This window comes from Rana temporaria, chromosome 2 (assembly GCF_905171775.1).
Source record: "Rana temporaria chromosome 2, aRanTem1.1, whole genome shotgun sequence".
NCBI lineage: Eukaryota > Metazoa > Chordata > Amphibia > Anura > Ranidae > Rana > Rana temporaria.
In genome coordinates this window covers 141,800,496-141,819,787 of record NC_053490.1, presented here as the reverse complement: position 1 = coordinate 141,819,787, position 19,292 = coordinate 141,800,496, and the positions used below count along the sequence as shown (strand labels likewise).

Genomic DNA, 19,292 nt, shown 5'->3' with positions numbered 1-19,292 from the left:
TATTGGCTGCATGTGTGTGAGCCGCTATCTTTGGCTTGGTAGTAACCTCACAAAGTGCTTGAAGTGTGTGATGGGTTTGTGAATGGCCTATTTTGAAGAATACAGTCATGTTTGATACAGAGGTTCATCTTTATTCTAAGACTAGGCATCTTTGGACAAACCTCTACATTCCAGCATGCTATCACCGCTTCAGAGCCTTTGCTTTGATAATGAGATGATCATGGAGACAGCTTGCTTGCTGTAATTCTGCTAATGCTTTCATATTTCACATTGGCCTGCTTACAAACTGACTTTTTCTAAGATTACTTAGGTAATCAATAGAATGTGTAATCTCTAGAGCAGGGGTCTCCAAAGTACGGTCCGTGGGCCACATCCGGCACGCTAGTCATTACTCGCTGCAGGGACGGTCTTTGTGCCAAAGCATTGTGGGGTTGCAAAACCTGTGATGCATACTCGGCCCCGGCAGTATGCAGCACAGGTCCCACAACACTTTGCTCAGCCTCAACCAATCCCGGTCCTCGTTTGGCCTGGACCAATCCTGACGCTTGGCCTCAACCAATGAAGTGTAACAGCAGGGCGGGAGCCAAGATGGGGAAGTGCAGAAGGTCTGCACTTGAGGCACAGTGCACAGCCGTAAAGTACGGAGAGACTGATGAGGAGGAAACAAACGTGCAGAATGGGGATGAATTGGCTATGTTGGGGGCACAGTTGTTAGTATGGCGGGGGGGGTGTTGAGTTGATTGCTGTGAAGGGGACACAGTTGTGGAAGGGTATGGCAGAGAGAGGGGGACACGGTTGTGGGGGGTTATGGCACTGAAGGGACAAAGCTATGGGGGGGGGGGGTTATGGCACTGAAGGGGACACAGTTGTAGGGGGTTTGATGGCTGTGATGGGGACACAGGGGGATCTGATGGTCTGAGGGTGACACAAATGTGCAGAGGGACTCATCAGTTGGCAGGGATCCTCTGATGAGTGACGGAGACACAAATGTGTGGGGAGACTCTGATGGGAACACAGATTTAATGTACAATGGAAGTTTAACTACATTTAGCTGCAGGAGTAGGACACAGGTGCACCATCTAGCCCCGCTTCCAGAAGCCTGGTACATTTTATTCTATTCCGCTGCTGCGGATTTAATAACAAATCTTTTTTTTCTCGGCCCCCGAGTATGTGTAAAATTTACGATGTGGCCCTCGAAATGAAAAGTTTGGAGACCCTGCTCCTAGAGTAAAGCAGCCCATACAATATACCACCAGTGGAGGCAAAGAAAATTGATTCACCTATCAACTTGGTCATTGAGGGGAATCCCTCCCACAGCCCTATTGCATCCTGTTGGTGGTGGAATGCAGACAGACTTGCCTGCCGGCAGAAGACCATGGTTACTGATGGTAGCTAGAGCCGACAGCATTGATTAAAAAAAAATCTGACAGGCTGGTTGTACTGAATTTGATTGATGGATTGAGTTCAGTAAAACCAGCCAACCTATAGATGAATTGACTCTCAGCCAGTCTCTGCTGAACAGGCTGAGATTTGATCCATTTATGGCAGTCTTAAAGGAGCACTCTTGCTAAGAAATGGTGCCATGAAGAATATCGGTATCTAATAAAAAAAACTATTTGTGTGATAATGTAGTGGTGTGGAGAATGCCATTGTGCTGTAGTCTGAAGGCACTGGTACTTTAGTACCGCAAATCTGATCTGTCTTTACAACAGGCACACAGGACATGGCATATCTGCATTTTCACTCTAGAGTACCAGGCAACTCTGTGCTTCAATGTCTATAGGAATTTGTATCCTGATCACTGAGAACTGTTTTAGTATTTAAAATTTATGTAGATCTCCTTTTTCTAGTTTTACCCTTTTGAATACATATCCCAACCATGACAATACCTGCCGGGAGTTTGTATATTCTCTGTGCCTGCGTGGTCTCCCGGGTACTCTGGACTGAACACGCAGACCCCTTTCACACTGAGGCATTTTTCAGGCACTTTTGGGCTAACAATAGTACCTGTAAAGCCCCTGAAAAACGTCTCCCTTGCGGTCTCTGTGTAAAAGCTTGAGTGCTTTCATACTGGGGCGATGTGCTGGCAGGACGTTTAAAAAGAAGAAAAAAGAACTGCAAGCAGCATCTTTGGAGCGGTGTACACACCACTCCTGCCCATTGAAATGGATGAGTACCACTGCCAAAGCACCTGCAAAGCAATTCAGCAGCGGCACTACACGGGTGCATTTATTTCCTTCATCAGCCGCTAGCTGGGTTAAAAGCTCCCCGCTAGCGTCGCTAAAATTAGCACTGTTTTACCGTCAACGCCTGCCTGCTTGCTCCAGTGTGAAAGCAGCCTTATGGGCACTGAAATCCCCATAGAATCTAGTTGTTAAAGCAACACTAAAGGCATAATTTTTTTTTTTTTAAATAACAAACATGTTATACTTGCCTTCCACTGTGCAGCTCGTTTTGCCTAACCCTGTCTTCTGGGGTCCATCGGCAGCTGTCTCCGCTCCTCCCCGCAAAAGCTTTCCACCTTCATGCGAGCAAGCTCGCATGGTGGAAAGCTTTTGCGAGCGCGCTCCCGTGACACAGTGGCGGGCATAGCCGCCGACTGTATCACTCGGCGTTGAGTCATCCGCTGTGGTTGACAGCAGCGCCAGCTAATGGCTGCGCTGCTATCAATCCGTCCAACCTAGCCCATCAACGGCGAGGCTGGGAACCGAAGAGGATGACGTGGACGCTCGCTGGACTTTTGAGGGGTCAGGTAAGTAAAACGGGGGGGGGGGGGGGTCCGGTAGAGTCGGATGTTTTTTCGCCTGAATGCATAGGATGCATTCAGGTGAAAAAACATTTACCTTTACAACCCCTTTAAATAATAATAAAAGCTCAATTTTTAATGGGGGTGTTTTTTGTTTTTGTTCTCTTTTGTTGTAGTTTTTACTTCTCTAACGACTTCTTTTTTTTTATTTTTTTTTCACCACTATCTTTCCATGGAATTTATTACTATTCAAGGTGCGTTCTGTAACTGTTTCGGATACCAACCACATTGTCCTTAATGATTCAGGTTTGAAGGGCATTTCTTGATGCCTAATTTTAACTTGTTTTGAATTCCTTCAGTGACCTTCATCCAAACTATTGTTTCAGTTTCAGCGTTTTTCATTTTTATCTCTTCTTTTTTTTTTTTTTGGTCTGTTCTAAAGCTTGAAGAAGCAATATTGATTCTAAAGCATTGTTTCATGGTGAGAATATCATGTTTATTGCTTAACAGCAGTGAGTGAATCCTCTATTCAGAAATCCAGGATATGATCACACCTTGGCTCCTTGCGGAAGTCAATTATTCTACCTGCAGCACTAAAGTGAAACGAATTGTAAAGCTTCAAAAAACATATAGTGTTTAAAGGGGTTATAAAAAAAATAAAACTTCATAATAAGCATCCTTTACCTGCAGACATTCCTCTTTTCACTTCCTCATTGTTTTGTTTTTGCTCAGAAGTTGCTCTATTTCTTCTCTGTTCTGTTCACTTCCTGCTTGTCTGATTTTTACTGACCACCGTGATGGGAGGCTTTACTGCGGTGGTCAGTGACATGCTCGCCTCCTCCTGGGAACTACATCTGTGCGGCAGGACGCTCTCTACGTGTTAGAGACTTCAAGGAGGTGTGAATTACTGGGCGTGCCGCAATTCATACTGGGAAATATAGTTCTTACTTGCGTCGCTCCTATTAGAACAGTTCTTTTGAGTAGAATGGAATGAGACTTGTCAGGCGGCTGAGTTGCCTGACGAGTCGCCCCAGTGTGAACCGGCTCTGAGTGTGTGGATGAGGCGGAATATTTTAGTTAAGTTTACATTGTAACTTAAGTTTCACTTTAACAGCATATAGAGAATGAATTCCTGGTTTTATTTTAAAACGCATACCGGTAAGGCACTATATGGAAGTCAATGGTACTGCTTCATCCTAAATAAATCTTAATGTTGATTTCATGTTCACATTAATGTAACGCATCCAGCCAGCACTTTCACAATTGAGCATTTCTCCCATCCAGCCTGGCTCTTCTTTTCTATCTGTAAGATTTCTTTATCGTACATCACGGGACACAGAGCAGCATAGCCATTACATATGGGTTATATAGTGTACCTTCAGGTGATGGACACTGGCACTCTCCGACAGGAAGTTCTCTCCCTATATAACCCCCACCCATAGTGGGAGTACCTCAGTTTTTTCGCCAGTGTCTTAGGTGTTGGTGCACGTTGAAGGTTGTGCCTGCAGTTTGTCCTTGGGACCAGGGCCAGCCGACCGGATCCGTCCAAGGTGCTTCATAGCCAAAGTGGACGGTACCCGGGCCCCAATTCGTGGATGGGGTTTTGCCTATAATGCCTCTCCTTGGAGGGCTGGACTCTGGGTTCCAGGACTGGGTTTTTTAACCTATGAATACCTGCTGCCAGTAGTGCTGTATAGGTCCAGGTGTGTGGTGTTCCTGACTTGGACCCCGGTCCCTGAAGGTCTATGACCATACCCACGGTGAAGGGGGAAGATTGGGCCTCTTGCATGAGCAATACCCTGCGGCGTGGAAAGGTAAGCGGGGGGGCCTACGGAACTTGGTTTGTCAGTGGGCTCCCCACAGGGGACTCTGGGGAAAAGCCTTTTTTATGCCTCTGTGCATGGGCTAAAAGAGAAACCACAAAGTCTGCATGACTGGATGGCTCAAACACCCAGGTATACTGTTCCTCTGGCTGGGCTAATAAACTGCTGCTGCTGCTACAAGGTGTTTTGCTCCATGAAATGTAAAAGGGAGCATGTCAGGTTTAAATTACTTACTTCCTGATGTCTGTGTGTCTCCAGCAGCTCCCGGGCTCCTCTCCCCACATGGATTCTGCTTCCTGCTTCCTGAGAGCGGCGTCGGGAGCGCGCGCGCGCGCACTGTTATAGGCGCCGACGCTGCGTGGAGGGGCGGGGGACGCCCAGGGAGTTCCCTCCCCTCTGTACATCAGAGGGAAAAACTCTATTTAGCCTGTCAGTTTGCTGAAGGCTGTGAAGGGACACGGAGCAGCGATGCTGAGCTGAGCAGGATAGGTTTGCCTATGTTATGCTGACACAGTGACACCTAGTGGCCGTTTTTTTTGTACACACCTTGCTAAAGAGCTGTTTAAGCTCATATTTTCTCTGAAAAGCCGGTGTACTAAGTAGCAGTCAGAGTACTTAGTATTTGGTACTCTCTTAGCCCAGCATTAAGGGAAGCAATATTAGGATATGATTAAGCCCTTGGGGCTCAATATTGCTATCTCTTGTTAGGTTTTGGGAAGTTTAGTTTCTGTCTAACATTACCCTAGCCTAAATTTTTTTCCTCATTTATTTAAATGTGTGTTTTTCTCCAGCTATTACAGTTAGTTGTATATTAGCGGAGTATCTCAGATTTGTTATTATGGCTCCTAAGGGTGCAGGGAACGCTAAAAATGCTAAAGGTGTTAAAAAGCCGAAGGGTTCCCCATCGGGCTCGGAGGATATTTCCCAGAATCCACCTGCCCCTACCTCCCCGGAGGATCCGGAGGTTGCTGCCCTGGGTGAGCCATCGGGGTTGCTAGGTGCTATGGCGGGCCCTATTCAACCAACTCCTTCCTATGTCACGGAAGAGATGTTAGCCTCCACCTTGGGTGGATTTGAAAAGAGGATGGCCGCTCTTATTACGGCCTCTTTATCCGGGAAGAAGCGGGCTAGGTCCCCGTCTCCCAGGTTTGAATCTCCTGAGGAAGATGTCCTTTCCACTGAGGAATTGGATGATACAGGAGACCAGGCTGAGGATCATCTGGACCATTTGGGTTCTGAAGATTCTACTATAGAAGAACCTTTTTCAGCTTCTCACGCAGAAAAATTGTGGGTTCAGTCCTTAACGGATATGGTGCGGTCAGCTTTTAAAATGCCTTTGCCTCAGCCTCTGGCCTCCGCTGTGTCCTCATTGGGCTCCCTAAAAGCGCCCCAAGCCAACCTGGTGTTCCCGGTCCATCCTTTGTTAAAGGACCTGATATTTCAGGACTGGGTTAAGCCAGACAGGATTTTTTTGCCTCCTAAAAGGTTCGCAGTTATGTACCCTTTAGAGGAGGAGTTTTCAAAAAATGGGCTGTCCCCACTGTTGACGCAGCCATATCATGTGTCAATAAAGCTTTAACATGTCCAGTGGACAATATTCACATGTTCAAAGATCCTGTGGATAAAAGGCTTGAGACCTTACTAAAGGCATCCTTTTCCACAGCGGGGGCAGTGGTCCAGCCAGCTGTAGCTGCCATTGGCGTCTGCCAGGCTTTAAAAGACCAGGCCAAGCAGGCCCTAAAGGACCTCCCGGCTCAACAGGCTCAGGACTTAGCCGATCTACCTAGAGCCTTATGTTTCGCGGTAGACGCTATCAAGGATTCAATCCAACAGGCGTCCCGCCTATCCCTGTATTTGGTCCACATGAGAAGATTACTTTGGTTAAAGAACTGGTCTGCAGAAACCCCCTGCAAAAAACTCCTTACAGGATTCTCCTTTCAAGGAGAGAGATTGTTTGGAGAAGATCTTGACAAATATATTCAAAAGATCTCTAGTGGTAAGAGCACCCTTTTGCCGGTTAAGAAAAGGTTCCGAGGTCCCTCTTTTAAGCGCCCAACCTCTCCAGTTCCAGGGCCCTCATTCTCTAGGCAGTATCGACGGCCTCCTGGACGCGCAGCTGCAAACAGGCCCCAGGGGCAAGCTGCAGGGAACAAGAGACCGTGGAACCGTAAGCCGGTTAAGGCTGCCCCTAAGGCAGCCTTGTGAAGGGGCGCCCCCACTCTCTCGAGTGGGGGGAAGACTCCGGTTGTTCTCGGAGTTGTGGGGGGCCCAAGTTACCGACCAATGGGTTCTGTCCTCAGTAACTCAGGGGTACAAGCTGGAGTTTCGGGAGTTCCCCCCTCCTCACTTTCAAATGTCAAGACTTCCAGGCGACCCTCAGAGACAGGCATCGCTTCTGTCCGCCCTAGAGCGACTCCTATCTCAAGGAGTGATTATGGAAGTACCAGCAGGGGAGCAAGGACAAGGGTTTTACTCAAACCTCTTCGTTGTCCCGAAGCCAAACGGCGACGTCAGGCCTATTCTGGACCTAAAGTTATTAAACCGCTTTTTAAGAGTCCGGTCTTTTCGAATGGAGTCCATTCGTTCGGTGGTGGCCGCCCTCCAAGGAAAGGAGTTCTTGGCCTCCATCGATATAAAGGACGCATACCTGCACGTTCCGATTTTCCCAGGCCATTACAGGTATCTGCGTTTTGCCCTAAACTATCGGCATTATCAGTTCGTGGCTCTTCCGTTCGGACTAGCCACGGCCCCTCGGGTTTTTACGAAGATCCTGGCCCCCGTATTAGCCATCCTAAGGGAACAGGGCATTCTGATCATGGCCTACCTAGACGATCTTCTGGTAGTCGACCACTCAGCGGCCGGTCTAAATCGGGCAGTGTTGCTAGCAGTAAACTGCCTAGAGTCCCTGGGTTGGGTTCTAAACCGGGACAAATCGGCTTTACAGCCCACAAGAAGGTTGGAGTATCTAGGTCTGATTTTAGATACAAGACAACAACGGATCTTCCTGCCCCAGTCCAGAGTGGACTCGATAAGGGAGTTAATCCACATAGTCCTAAGCAGCACAAGGCCATCTATACGCCTCTGCATGCGCCTGTTGGGAAAGCTAGTGGCCACCTTCGAGGCAGTGCCCTATGCCCAGATCCATTCTCGAAGGCTACAGAGAGCAATTCTCGCGGCCTGGGACAAAAGACTCCAGGCCTTGGATCTTCCCATTTCCCTTCCCTATGCGGTAAGGCAGAGCCTGTGTTGGTGGCTAGTCACAAAAAATCTTCTGAAAGGAAGATCGTTCAATCCCCCCTCATGGAGGATAGTAACCACGGACGCCAGCCTATCAGGTTGGGGTGCAGTCCTAGACGATTTAACCCTACAGGGGAAATGGTCAAGGGCAGAATCAGCCCTACCCATAAATGTCTTAGAGATCCGAGCAGCTCGGTTGGCTCTTTTGGGCTGGACGGAGGTTCTGCAGGGCTCCCCAGTAAGGGTACAATCCGACAATGCCACTGCCGTAGCTTATATAAACCACCAGGGTGGCACCAGGAGTCAGGCAGCCCAAAGGGAGGTAGATCGGATCTTTTCATGGGCAGAAGCCCATGTCCCCTGCATCTCAGCTATCTTTATCCCCGGGGTGGACAATTGGCAAGCGGACTTCCTCAGCCGCCAACAGATGTCCCCAGGGGAGTGGTCCCTCCATCCCGAAGTGTTCCAGGTCATTTGCCGGAAGTGGGGTACTCCGGAGGTGGACATTATGGCGTCCAGATTCAATGCCAAAGTAGCAAACTTTGTCTCTCGAACGAGGGATCCATTGGCCTGCGGGACAGATGCCTTGGTGTGTCCTTGGCATCAGTTTGCGCTAATCTATGCCTTCCCTCCAATACGGATGCTACCCCGTCTTCTTCACAGAATTCAAAGGGAACGCAAGCCAGCGATTCTAGTGGCCCCAGCGTGGCCCCGAAGACCTTGGTACTCCTTGATAAAAAGGATGACCGTAGAGGAGCCTTGGGTCCTCCCTCTACGTCCGGACCTCCTCTCACAAGGGCCATTCTACCACCCTGCCTTACAGGCCCTAAATTTAACGGCCTGGCGGCTGAGTCCCTGATTCTCAGAAACAGAGGCCTTTCAGGGCAGGTCGTTTCTACCCTTATAAACGCAAGAAAACCAGTTTCCAGGTTAATATACTATAGGGTGTGGAAGGCCTATATTACCTGGTGTGAAACCAGGAAATGGGATCCCCGCAAATATACTATTGGGAGAATCCTGGAGTTTTTACAGTTGGGAGTGGAAAAAGGTTTGGCGGTCGGCACAATCAAGGGGCAGGTGTCTGCCTTGTCGGTCTTCTTCCAGAGATCGTTGGCTGCCCATTCCTTAATGAAATCCTTTTTACAAGGTGTTATTCGGGTGAATCCCCCGATTAAAGCTCCCCTGTATCCTTGGGATCTAAATTTGGTTCTATCGGCCTTGCAAAGGCAGCCCTTTGAGCCCTTGTCCGTGATTCCTTTGGTCCTTTTGACTAGGAAACTAGTGTTTCTGGTGGCCATGGCATCCGCCAGAAGGGTGTCGGAGTTGGCAGCCTTGTCATGTAAGGCACCTTATTTATTATTGCATAAGGACAGGGTCGTTTTGCGGCCGCTTCCGTCCTTCCTGCCTAAGGTGGTATCAAATTTTCACCTTAATCAAGATGTGATTCTTCCATCATTTTTTCCAAAGCCTTCTTCTAAGGAAGAGAGGTTACTACATTCCTTGGATGTAGTTAGAGCTGTAAAGATTTACTTGGAAGCTACAGCCCAGATTCGTAAGACGGACGTCTTATTCATTCTGCCGGAAGGGCCCAAGAAGGGCCAGGCAGCGTCTAAGGCCACTATTGCTAAGTGGATTAGGCAGACGATTATTCAGGCCTATGGCCTGAAGGGGAAGAGTCCACCCTTATCGGTTAAGGCTCATTCCACTAGAGCTATAAGTGCCTCTTGGGCAGCGTATCACCAGGTCCCTATGGCTCAGGTCTGCAGGGCAGCAACCTGGTCATCTGTCCACACATTTGCAAAATTTTATCAAATGGACGTTAGGAGGAACGCTGATTCAGCCTTTGGGCAGGCGGTACTGCGGGCCGCAGTTTAATCTCCTCTTGTCCGGTGGCACCTCTTGTTTGGTTTTTTCTGGTTGTCTCCCTCCCCTCATGGAGCATTGCTTGGGGACATCCCATATGTAATGGCTATGCTGCTCTGTGTCCCGTGATGTACGATAAAGAAAAAGGGATTTTTATTAACAGCTTACCTGTAAAATCCTTTTCTTGTAGTACATCACGGGACACAGAGCTCCCACCCCTCTTATGGGGAATTTTGGGATGCATATTGCTTGCTACAAAACTGAGGTACTCCCACTATGGGTGGGGGTTATATAGGGAGGGAACTTCCTGTCGGAGAGTGCCAGTGTCCATCACCTGAAGGTACACTATATAACCCATATGTAATGGCTATGCTGCTCTGTGTCCCGTGATGTACTACAAGAAAAGGATTTTACAGGTAAGCTGTTAATAAAAATCCCTTTTTTATACCCCACAGATGTCAGTATCCGCAATGACGCTTTTTTTTTTTTTTCCTTGTACATTAGAACACGATTAATGTAGTAGTATTTTCGCTTGTATCATAATGATGGTTATTGATGGGCTTCTGTTATGTGGCCCCCATCAATCTGAGGACTAACTTGCTCTGCAGGACTTGTCATCTAATTAAGTCATCCTGTCACCTTTTGGGAACCTATCTGTACAAGTTTACCCATAAATGTTTCTCTGTCTTTGCAGGAGGTGGAAGAAGTTGTGCCACTTGGACAGAGACGAGCCTGGTGTTGGTGCATGTGCTTTGGATTGGCCTTTATGTTGGCTGGTATCGTGCTGGGTGGTGCATACCTCTACAGATATTTTGTTTCACAGGTAAGATCATCTTGGATTGTAAGACATTTCAGAAAGATAGAAGTGACAACTAGGGTTGTCCCGATACCGATACTAGTATCGGTATCGGGACCGATTCTGAGTATTTGCGGGAGTACTCGTACTCCCGCAAATACTCCCGATACCGAAATAGAATACCCCCCCCCGCCGCATCCCTGCTTGGTTAATACGGGCGGGGAACATTACAGCTTTCATTTGAATAGCTGTAGTGTTTCCTGCCGCGACGCGTATAGACACTCCCCCTTGCTCGGGTGAACTGTCCAATCCCGAGCAAGGGGGAGTGTCTATACGCGGCGCGAAAGACTACAGCTATTCAAATGAAAGCTGTGATGTTCCCTGCACGCTGTTTAACCAGGCATCGGCATCTAGGTATGGAGGGACATGGCTGGTGGTATGGGGGGACATGGCTGCTTTTGGGGACACATTTAAAAAAAGTATCGGTATTCGGTATCGGCGAGTACTTGAAAAAAAGTATCGGTACTTGTACTCGTTCCTAAAAAAGTGGTATCGGGACAACCCTAGTGACAACCAAGTTTAGTACAGTTATTGGCTCACGGTAGTGGAGAAAAATGTAACCAAGCCCTATTTAGACCATTAGGCTCTGTTCACACCTGGGCGTTTTGTTTTCAGGCAGAAAGTCGAGTTTGTTGCCGCGATTTGTACAGGTCAAAAGGTCATCAATGTAAAAAGCAAAAATAGTCTGTAATCTGCTAAAGAAGCTTCTGTACTTTTTTGAGCTTCAGGTGACAAAACGCTCAGATGTGAACAGGGGCCATTGAAATGAATGGGATTTGTCTTGTTGGGTGTTTTTAGAGCTGAGGCTTACAGCAGAAAAAACGTCCAAAAGCACCTAGGTGTGAGCAGAGCCTAAATGTTGGAAGCTCAGTAGACTTTGGAGCAACATAAATAATTTGCTGTCTAAATTTGGGGGTCTGCTGCCCTACAAGGCCAGACTAGACCTTGAAAGAAAACTCTATAGGAGATATTTATCAGTTCTAATGCATGCAAAGCAGTGCTAACCAGGAGCAGTTACAGATGTTTATTATAACTGGGCAGATTAAGAGGGGAGAAAGAAAAGCTTTGGGTATACTTCTCTCGTGGCTGACAGGAGTGCTGCCAATTCTTACTGGTCCTTGGTCAAATCGCAGAGCGATTCAGTGCTTAAGCCACTCTCCATTGCCAACTGGCTAGGGGGCAGTGTGGTGCATGATTCAGCGCACTGCACAAGTGTGTTTATTTATTTCTTTATCGTACATCACGGGACACAGAGCAGCATAGCCATTACATATGGGTTATATAGTGTACCTTCAGGTGATGGACACTGGCACTCTCCGACAGGAAGTTCCCTCCCTATATAACCCCCACCCATAGTGGGAGTACCTCAGTTTTTTCGCCAGTGTCTTAGGTGTTGGTGCACGTTGAAGGTTGTGCCTGCAGTTTGTCCTTGGGACCAGGGCCAGCCGACCGGATCCGTCCAAGGTGCTTCATAGCCAAAGTGGACGGTACCCGGGCCCCAATTCGTGGATGGGGTTTTGCCTATAATGCCTCTCCTTGGAGGGCTGGACTCTGGGTTCCAGGACTGGGTTTTTTAACCTATGAATACCTGCTGCCAGTAGTGCTGTATAGGTCCAGGTGTGTGGTGTTCCTGACTTGGACCCCGGTCCCTGAAGGTCTATGACCATACCCACGGTGAAGGGGGAAGATTGGGCCTCTTGCATGAGCAATACCCTGCGGCGTGGAAAGGTAAGCGGGGGGCCTACGGAACTTGGTTTGTCAGTGGGCTCCCCACAGGGGACTCTGGGGAAAAGCCTTTTTTTATGCCTCTGTGCATGGGCTAAAAGAGAAACCACAAAGTCTGCATGACTGGATGGCTCAAACACCCAGGTATACTGTTCCTCTGGCTGGGCTAATAGACTGCTGCTGCTGCTACAAGGTGTTTTGCTCCATGAAATGTAAAGGGAGCATGTCAGGTTTAAATTACTTACTTCCTGATGTCTGTGTGTCTCCAGCAGCTCCCGGGCTCCTCTCCCCACATGGATTCTGCTTCCTGCTTCCTGAGAGCGGCGTCGGGAGAGCGCGCGCGCGTGCGCGCGCACTGTTATAGGCGCCGACGCTGCGTGGAGGGGCGGGGGACGCCCAGGGAGTTCCCTCCCCTCTGTACATCAGAGGGAAAAACTCTATTTAGCCTGTCAGTTTGCTGAAGGCTGTGAAGGGACACGGAGCAGCGATGCTGAGCTGAGCAGGATAGGTTTGCCTATGTTATGCTGACACAGTGACACCTAGTGGCCGTTTTTTTGTACACACCTTGCTAAAGAGCTGTTTAAGCTCATATTTTCTCTGAAAAGCCGGTGTACTAAGTAGCAGTCAGAGTACTTAGTATTTGGTACTCTCTTAGCCCAGCATTAAGGGAAGCAATTTTAGGATATGATTAAGCCCTTGGGGCTCAATATTGCTATCTCTTGTTAGGTTTTGGGAAGTTTAGTTTCTGTCTAACATTACCCTAGCCTAAATTTTTTTCCTCATTTATTTAAATGTGTGTTTTTCTCCAGCTATTACAGTTAGTTGTATATTAGCGGAGTATCTCAGATTTGTTATTATGGCTCCTAAGGGTGCAGGGAACGCTAAAAATGCTAAAGGTGTTAAAAAGCCGAAGGGTTCCCCATCGGGCTCGGAGGATATTTCCCAGAATCCACCTGCCCCTACCTCCCCGGAGGATCCGGAGGTTGCTGCCCTGGGTGAGCCATCGGGGTTGCTAGGTGCTATGGCGGGCCCTATTCAACCAACTCCTTCCTATGTCACGGAAGAGATGTTAGCCTCCACCTTGGGTGGATTTGAAAAGAGGATGGCCGCTCTTATTACGGCCTCTTTATCCGGGAAGAAGCGGGCTAGGTCCCCGTCTCCCAGGTTTGAATCTCCTGAGGAAGATGTCCTTTCCACTGAGGAATTGGAAGATACAGGAGACCAGGCTGAGGATCATCTGGACCATTTGGGTTCTGAAGATTCTACTATAGAAGAACCTTTTTCAGCTTCTCACGCAGAAAAATTGTGGGTTCAGTCCTTAACGGATATGGTGCGGTCAGCTTTTAAAATGCCTTTGCCTCAGCCTCTGGCCTCCGCTGTGTCCTCATTGGGCTCCCTAAAATCGCCCCAAGCCAACCTGGTGTTCCCGGTCCATCCTTTGTTAAAGGACCTGATATTTCAGGACTGGGTTAAGCCAGACAGGATTTTTTTGCCTCCTAAAAGGTTCGCAGTTATGTACCCTTTAGAGGAGGAGTTTTCAAAAAAATGGGCTGTCCCCACTGTTGACGCAGCCATATCATGTGTCAATAAAGCTTTAACATGTCCAGTGGACAATATTCACATGTTCAAAGATCCTGTGGATAAAAGGCTTGAGACCTTACTAAAGGCATCCTTTTCCACAGCGGGGGCAGTGGTCCAGCCAGCTGTAGCTGCCATTGGCGTCTGCCAGGCTTTAAAAGACCAGGCCAAGCAGGCCCTAAAGGACCTCCCGGCTCAACAGGCTCAGGACTTAGCCGATCTACCTAGAGCCTTATGTTTCGCGGTAGACGCTATCAAGGATTCAATCCAACAGGCGTCCCGCCTATCCCTGTATTTGGTCCACATGAGAAGATTACTTTGGTTAAAGAACTGGTCTGCAGAAACCCCCTGCAAAAAACTCCTTACAGGATTCTCCTTTCAAGGAGAGAGATTGTTTGGAGAAGATCTTGACAAATATATTCAAAAGATCTCTAGTGGTAAGAGCACCCTTTTGCCGGTTAAGAAAAGGTTCCGAGGTCCCTCTTTTAAGCACCCAACCTCTCCAGTTCCAGGGCCCTCATTCTCTAGGCAGTATCGACGGCCTCCTGGACGCGCAGCTGCAAACAGGCCCCAGGGGCAAGCTGCAGGGAACAAGAGACCGTGGAACCGTAAGCCGGTTAAGGCTGCCCCTAAGGCAGCCTTGTGAAGGGGCGCCCCCACTCTCTCGAGTGGGGGGAAGACTCCGGTTGTTCTCGGAGTTGTGGGGGGCCCAAGTTACCGACCAATGGGTTCGGTCCTCAGTAACTCAGGGGTACAAGCTGGAGTTTCGGGAGTTCCCCCCTCCTCACTTTCAAATGTCAAGACTTCCAGGCGACCCTCAGAGACAGGCATCGCTTCTGTCCGCCCTAGAGCGACTCCTGTCTTAAGGGGTGATTATGGAAGTACCAGCAGGGGAGCAAGGACAAGGGTTTTACTCAAACCTCTTCGTTGTCCCGAAGCCAAACGGCGACGTCAGGCCTATTCTGGACCTAAAGTTATTAAACCGCTTTTTAAGAGTCCGGTCTTTTCGAATGGAGTCCATTCGTTCGGTGGTGGCCGCCCTCCAAGGAAAGGAGTTCTTGGCCTCCATCGATATAAAGGACGCATACCTGCACGTTCCGATTTTCCCAGGCCATTACAGGTATCTGCGTTTTGCCCTAAACTATCGGCATTATCAGTTCGTGGCTCTTCCGTTCGGACTAGCCACGGCCCCTCGGGTTTTTACGAAGATCCTGGCCCCTGTATTAGCCATCCTAAGGGAACAGGGCATTCTGATCATGGCCTACCTAGACGATCTTCTGGTAGTCGACCACTCAGCGGCCGGTCTAAATCGGGCAGTGTTGCTAGCAGTAAACTGCCTAGAGTCCCTGGGTTGGGTTCTAAACCGGGACAAATCGGCTTTACAGCCCACAAGAAGGTTGGAGTATCTAGGTCTGATTTTAGATACAAGACAACAACGGATCTTCCTGCCCCAGTCCAGAGTGGACTCGATAAGGGAGTTAATCCACATAGTCCTAAGCAGCACAAGGCCATCTATACGCCTCTGCATGCGCCTGTTGGGAAAGCTAGTGGCCACCTTCGAGGCAGTGCCCTATGCCCAGATCCATTCTCGGAGGCTACAGAGAGCAATTCTCGCGGCCTGGGACAAAAGACTCCAGGCCTTGGATCTTCCCATTTCCCTTCCCTATGCGGTAAGGCAGAGCCTGTGTTGGTGGCTAGTCACAAAAAATCTTCTGAAAGGAAGATCGTTCAATCCCCCCTCATGGAGGATAGTAACCACGGACGCCAGCCTATCAGGTTGGGGTGCAGTCCTAGACGATTTAACCCTACAGGGGAAATGGTCAAGGGCAGAATCAGCCCTACCCATAAATGTCTTAGAGATCCAAGCAGCTCGGTTGGCTCTTTTGGGCTGGACGGAGGTTCTGCAGGGCTCCCCAGTAAGGGTACAATCCGACAATGCCACTGCCGTAGCTTATATAAACCACCAGGGTGGCACCAGGAGTCAGGCAGCCCAAAGGGAGGTAGATCGGATCTTTTCATGGGCAGAAGCCCATGTCCCCCTGCATCTCAGCTATCTTTATCCCCGGGGTGGACAATTGGCAAGCGGACTTCCTCAGCCGCCAACAGATGTCCCCAGGGGAGTGGTCCCTCCATCCCGAAGTGTTCCAGGTCATTTGCCGGAAGTGGGGTACTCCGGAGGTGGACATTATGGCGTCCAGATTCAATGCCAAAGTAGCAAACTTTGTCTCTCGAACGAGGGATCCATTGGCCTGCGGGACAGATGCCTTGGTGTGTCCTTGGCATCAGTTTGCGCTGATCTATGCCTTCCCTCCAATACGGATGCTACCCCGTCTTCTTCACAGAATTCAAAGGGAACGCAAGCCAGCGATTCTAGTGGCCCCAGCGTGGCCCCGAAGACCTTGGTACTCCTTGATAAAAAGGATGACCGTAGAGGAGCCTTGGGTCCTCCCTCTACGTCCGGACCTCCTCTCACAAGGGCCATTCTACCACCCTGCCTTACAGGCCCTAAATTTAACGGCCTGGCGGCTGAGTCCCTGATTCTCAGAAACAGAGGCCTTTCAGGGCAGGTCGTTTCTACCCTTATAAACGCAAGAAAACCAGTTTCCAGGTTAATATACTATAGGGTGTGGAAGGCCTATATTACCTGGTGTGAAACCAGGAAATGGGATCCCCGCAAATATACTATTGGGAGAATCCTGGAGTTTTTACAGTTGGGAGTGGAAAAAGGTTTGGCGGTCGGCACAATCAAGGGGCAGGTGTCTGCCTTGTCGGTCTTCTTCCAGAGATCGTTGGCTGCCCATTCCTTAATGAAATCCTTTTTACAAGGTGTTATTCGGGTGAATCCCCCGATTAAAGCTCCCCTGTATCCTTGGGATCTAAATTTGGTTCTATCGGCCCTGCAAAGGCAGCCCTTTGAGCCCTTGTCCGTGATTCCTTTGGTCCTTTTGACTAGGAAACTAGTGTTTCTGGTGGCCATGGCATCCGCCAGAAGGGTGTCGGAGTTGGCAGCCTTGTCATGTAAGGCACCTTATTTATTACTGCATAAGGACAGGGTCGTTTTGCGGCCGCTTCCGTCCTTCCTGCCTAAGGTGGTATCAAATTTTCACCTTAATCAAGATGTGATTCTTCCATCATTTTTTCCAAAGCCTTCTTCTAAGGAAGAGAGGTTACTACATTCCTTGGATGTAGTTAGAGCTGTAAAGATTTACTTGGAAGCTACAGCCCAGATTCGTAAGACGGACGTCTTATTCATTCTGCCGGAAGGGCCCAAGAAGGGCCAGGCAGCGTCTAAGGCCACTATTGCTAAGTGGATTAGGCAGACGATTATTCAGGCCTATGGCCTGAAGGGGAAGAGTCCACCCTTATCGGTTAAGGCTCATTCCACTAGAGCTATAAGTGCCTCTTGGGCAGCGTATCACCAGGTCTCTATGGCTCAGGTCTGCAGGGCAGCAACCTGGTCATCTGTCCACACATTTGCAAAATTTTATCAAATGGACGTTAGGAGGAACGCTGATTCAGCCTTTGGGCAGGCGGTACTGCGGGCCGCAGTTTAATCTCCTCTTGTCCGGTGGCACCTCCTGTTTGGTTTTTTCTGGTTGTCTCCCTCCCCTCATGGAGCATTGCTTGGGGACATCCCATATGTAATGGCTATGCTGCTCTGTGTCCCGTGATGTACGATAAAGAAAAAGGGATTTTTATTAACAGCTTACCTGTAAAATCCTTTTCTTGTAGTACATCACGGGACACAGAGCTCCCACCCCTCTTATGGGGAATTTTGGGATGCATATTGCTTGCTACAAAACTGAGGTACTCCCACTATGGGTGGGGGTTATATAGGGAGGGAACTTCCTGTCGGAGAGTGCCAGTGTCCATCACCTGAAGGTACACTAAATAACCCATATGTAATGGCTATGCTGCTCTGTGTCCCGTGATGTACTACAAGAAAAGGATTTTACAGGTAAGCTGTTAATAAAAATCCCTTTTTTTTTTTTTCCTTCTGTTTCTGTTACAAGCTTTGTTTGAAGTGTACAAAACCTACACTTCATTCTCTGAGGTGTCAGGTGACAAGTTGCGCTGCCTGACATTGCAGTATGTCTGCATTTTATCGCAGCAAGCTGTAGTGCAGAACATACAGAAAACGATTGTTTACTATGTGTCCTTGTGGTGATGGACATATTACTATGCCGTCTGTTGCTTCATATAGTGTGAATTGGCCCTCCCATTGTTCTGCTGTGACCCAGAATTGGCATCAGCTAATGAGTCAGTGCCGCTCCAAGGTCTGGAAGGATCCCCACCGTATTTTCCCAATCCACTCGGATGCCTGGTTGGCAGCTAGCTGAGCCTCTCTGCACTCTACTAAGAGCTGAAGTCAGCGGCTTCTGCCCCCTCTCTAGCCCAATGCTCCAATGAGCTATGTAGGGAGAGAGCGGTGACTGGCAGGCAGTCACTGCTCTATTCTTTGAGCAGACTGAGAGCTGAGCAATAGGCAGTCACGTGAGTGCTCAGTTCTCAGTCTTGGAGCTGGTGTAAGACAGATGCAGCATCACAGCAAGGAGGCGATTTTATATATGTTCGTTTTTTATTTTATTTTTGTTTTTTTGTTTCCCCCCCCCCCCCCCCCAAAGCCCACACTTTCTTTTAATTCTTAAATTCCTCGATTTCACAATCTGTGCAAATTAGGTCTAGTTGGCTGCCCAGAATTCCAGGCACAAGGGTTACAGATATTCAACTGACTGAATGTTGGGCTACAACAGCTGGTTAAAAAAAAAAAAAATGTCCGACATTCGGCTCATGTGTAAGTCGGTCTAGAAAACGAGCATCCGATCAGCGCACTTAACCAATGGCAGAGAGTGCTGACTGTAGGCTGTTTCCCTGTCAGAACACAACAGCTAAGCGGGGGAGATCGCTGTACTAACCTTGCATGTTAGTACAGCGGGTTGCATGAAAAAAACTTTAGTGTTATTCAAAATAACATGGACTCATCACAATGAGTGATGAGTAGTGGGGTTTATCGTCAAATCGTTTTTCTTTTTGAAAGTATAAAATAAGCCTCAAGTTTTGTTTTATGTATCCCTTTTTCCTTTTATAATAATTAGAAATAAGCGATACATTTGGATGTTTCACTTCTAGAAAAATGGCTGCTATATTGGAAGGGTTCCTTATTAATAGAGGTGGTGGATGTCTCGGGCTTCCATCTTCCCCCTCAGCCCAGAAGTGTGCATCCCCCCCCCCCCCCTCTGCACAGAGCCCCCACAGGACTGACTGGTCTCTACAGGCTGCACTGTGGAAGGACAAGTGGGCAGAGAGCCCAGAAACCTCAGGCTCCAGCCAAGCGGGCATAGAACATCATGCCAAACTGTATTCAGTTGGCTGAAGAACACCGAAATCAGCACTGTAGTGCAGCAGTATTGTTGAACCCAGTGCCATTTTTACAAGGTGCATGCAGTTGTTTTTATTAGTATTC

The 19,292-nt window shown here is 48.6% G+C and overlaps 1 protein-coding gene across 1 annotated transcript in view; it reads left to right on the top strand.

Annotated features, from left to right (window-relative positions):
* Window positions 1-19,292, top strand: part of ITM2B (integral membrane protein 2B) — a 52,421-nt gene that overhangs the window by 15,246 nt on the left and 17,883 nt on the right. The window contains exon 2 of the mRNA XM_040341236.1: window positions 10,364-10,492. Coding sequence (XP_040197170.1) covers window positions 10,364-10,492 — 129 coding nt within the window. The remainder of the gene's footprint in view (window positions 1-10,363; window positions 10,493-19,292) is intronic.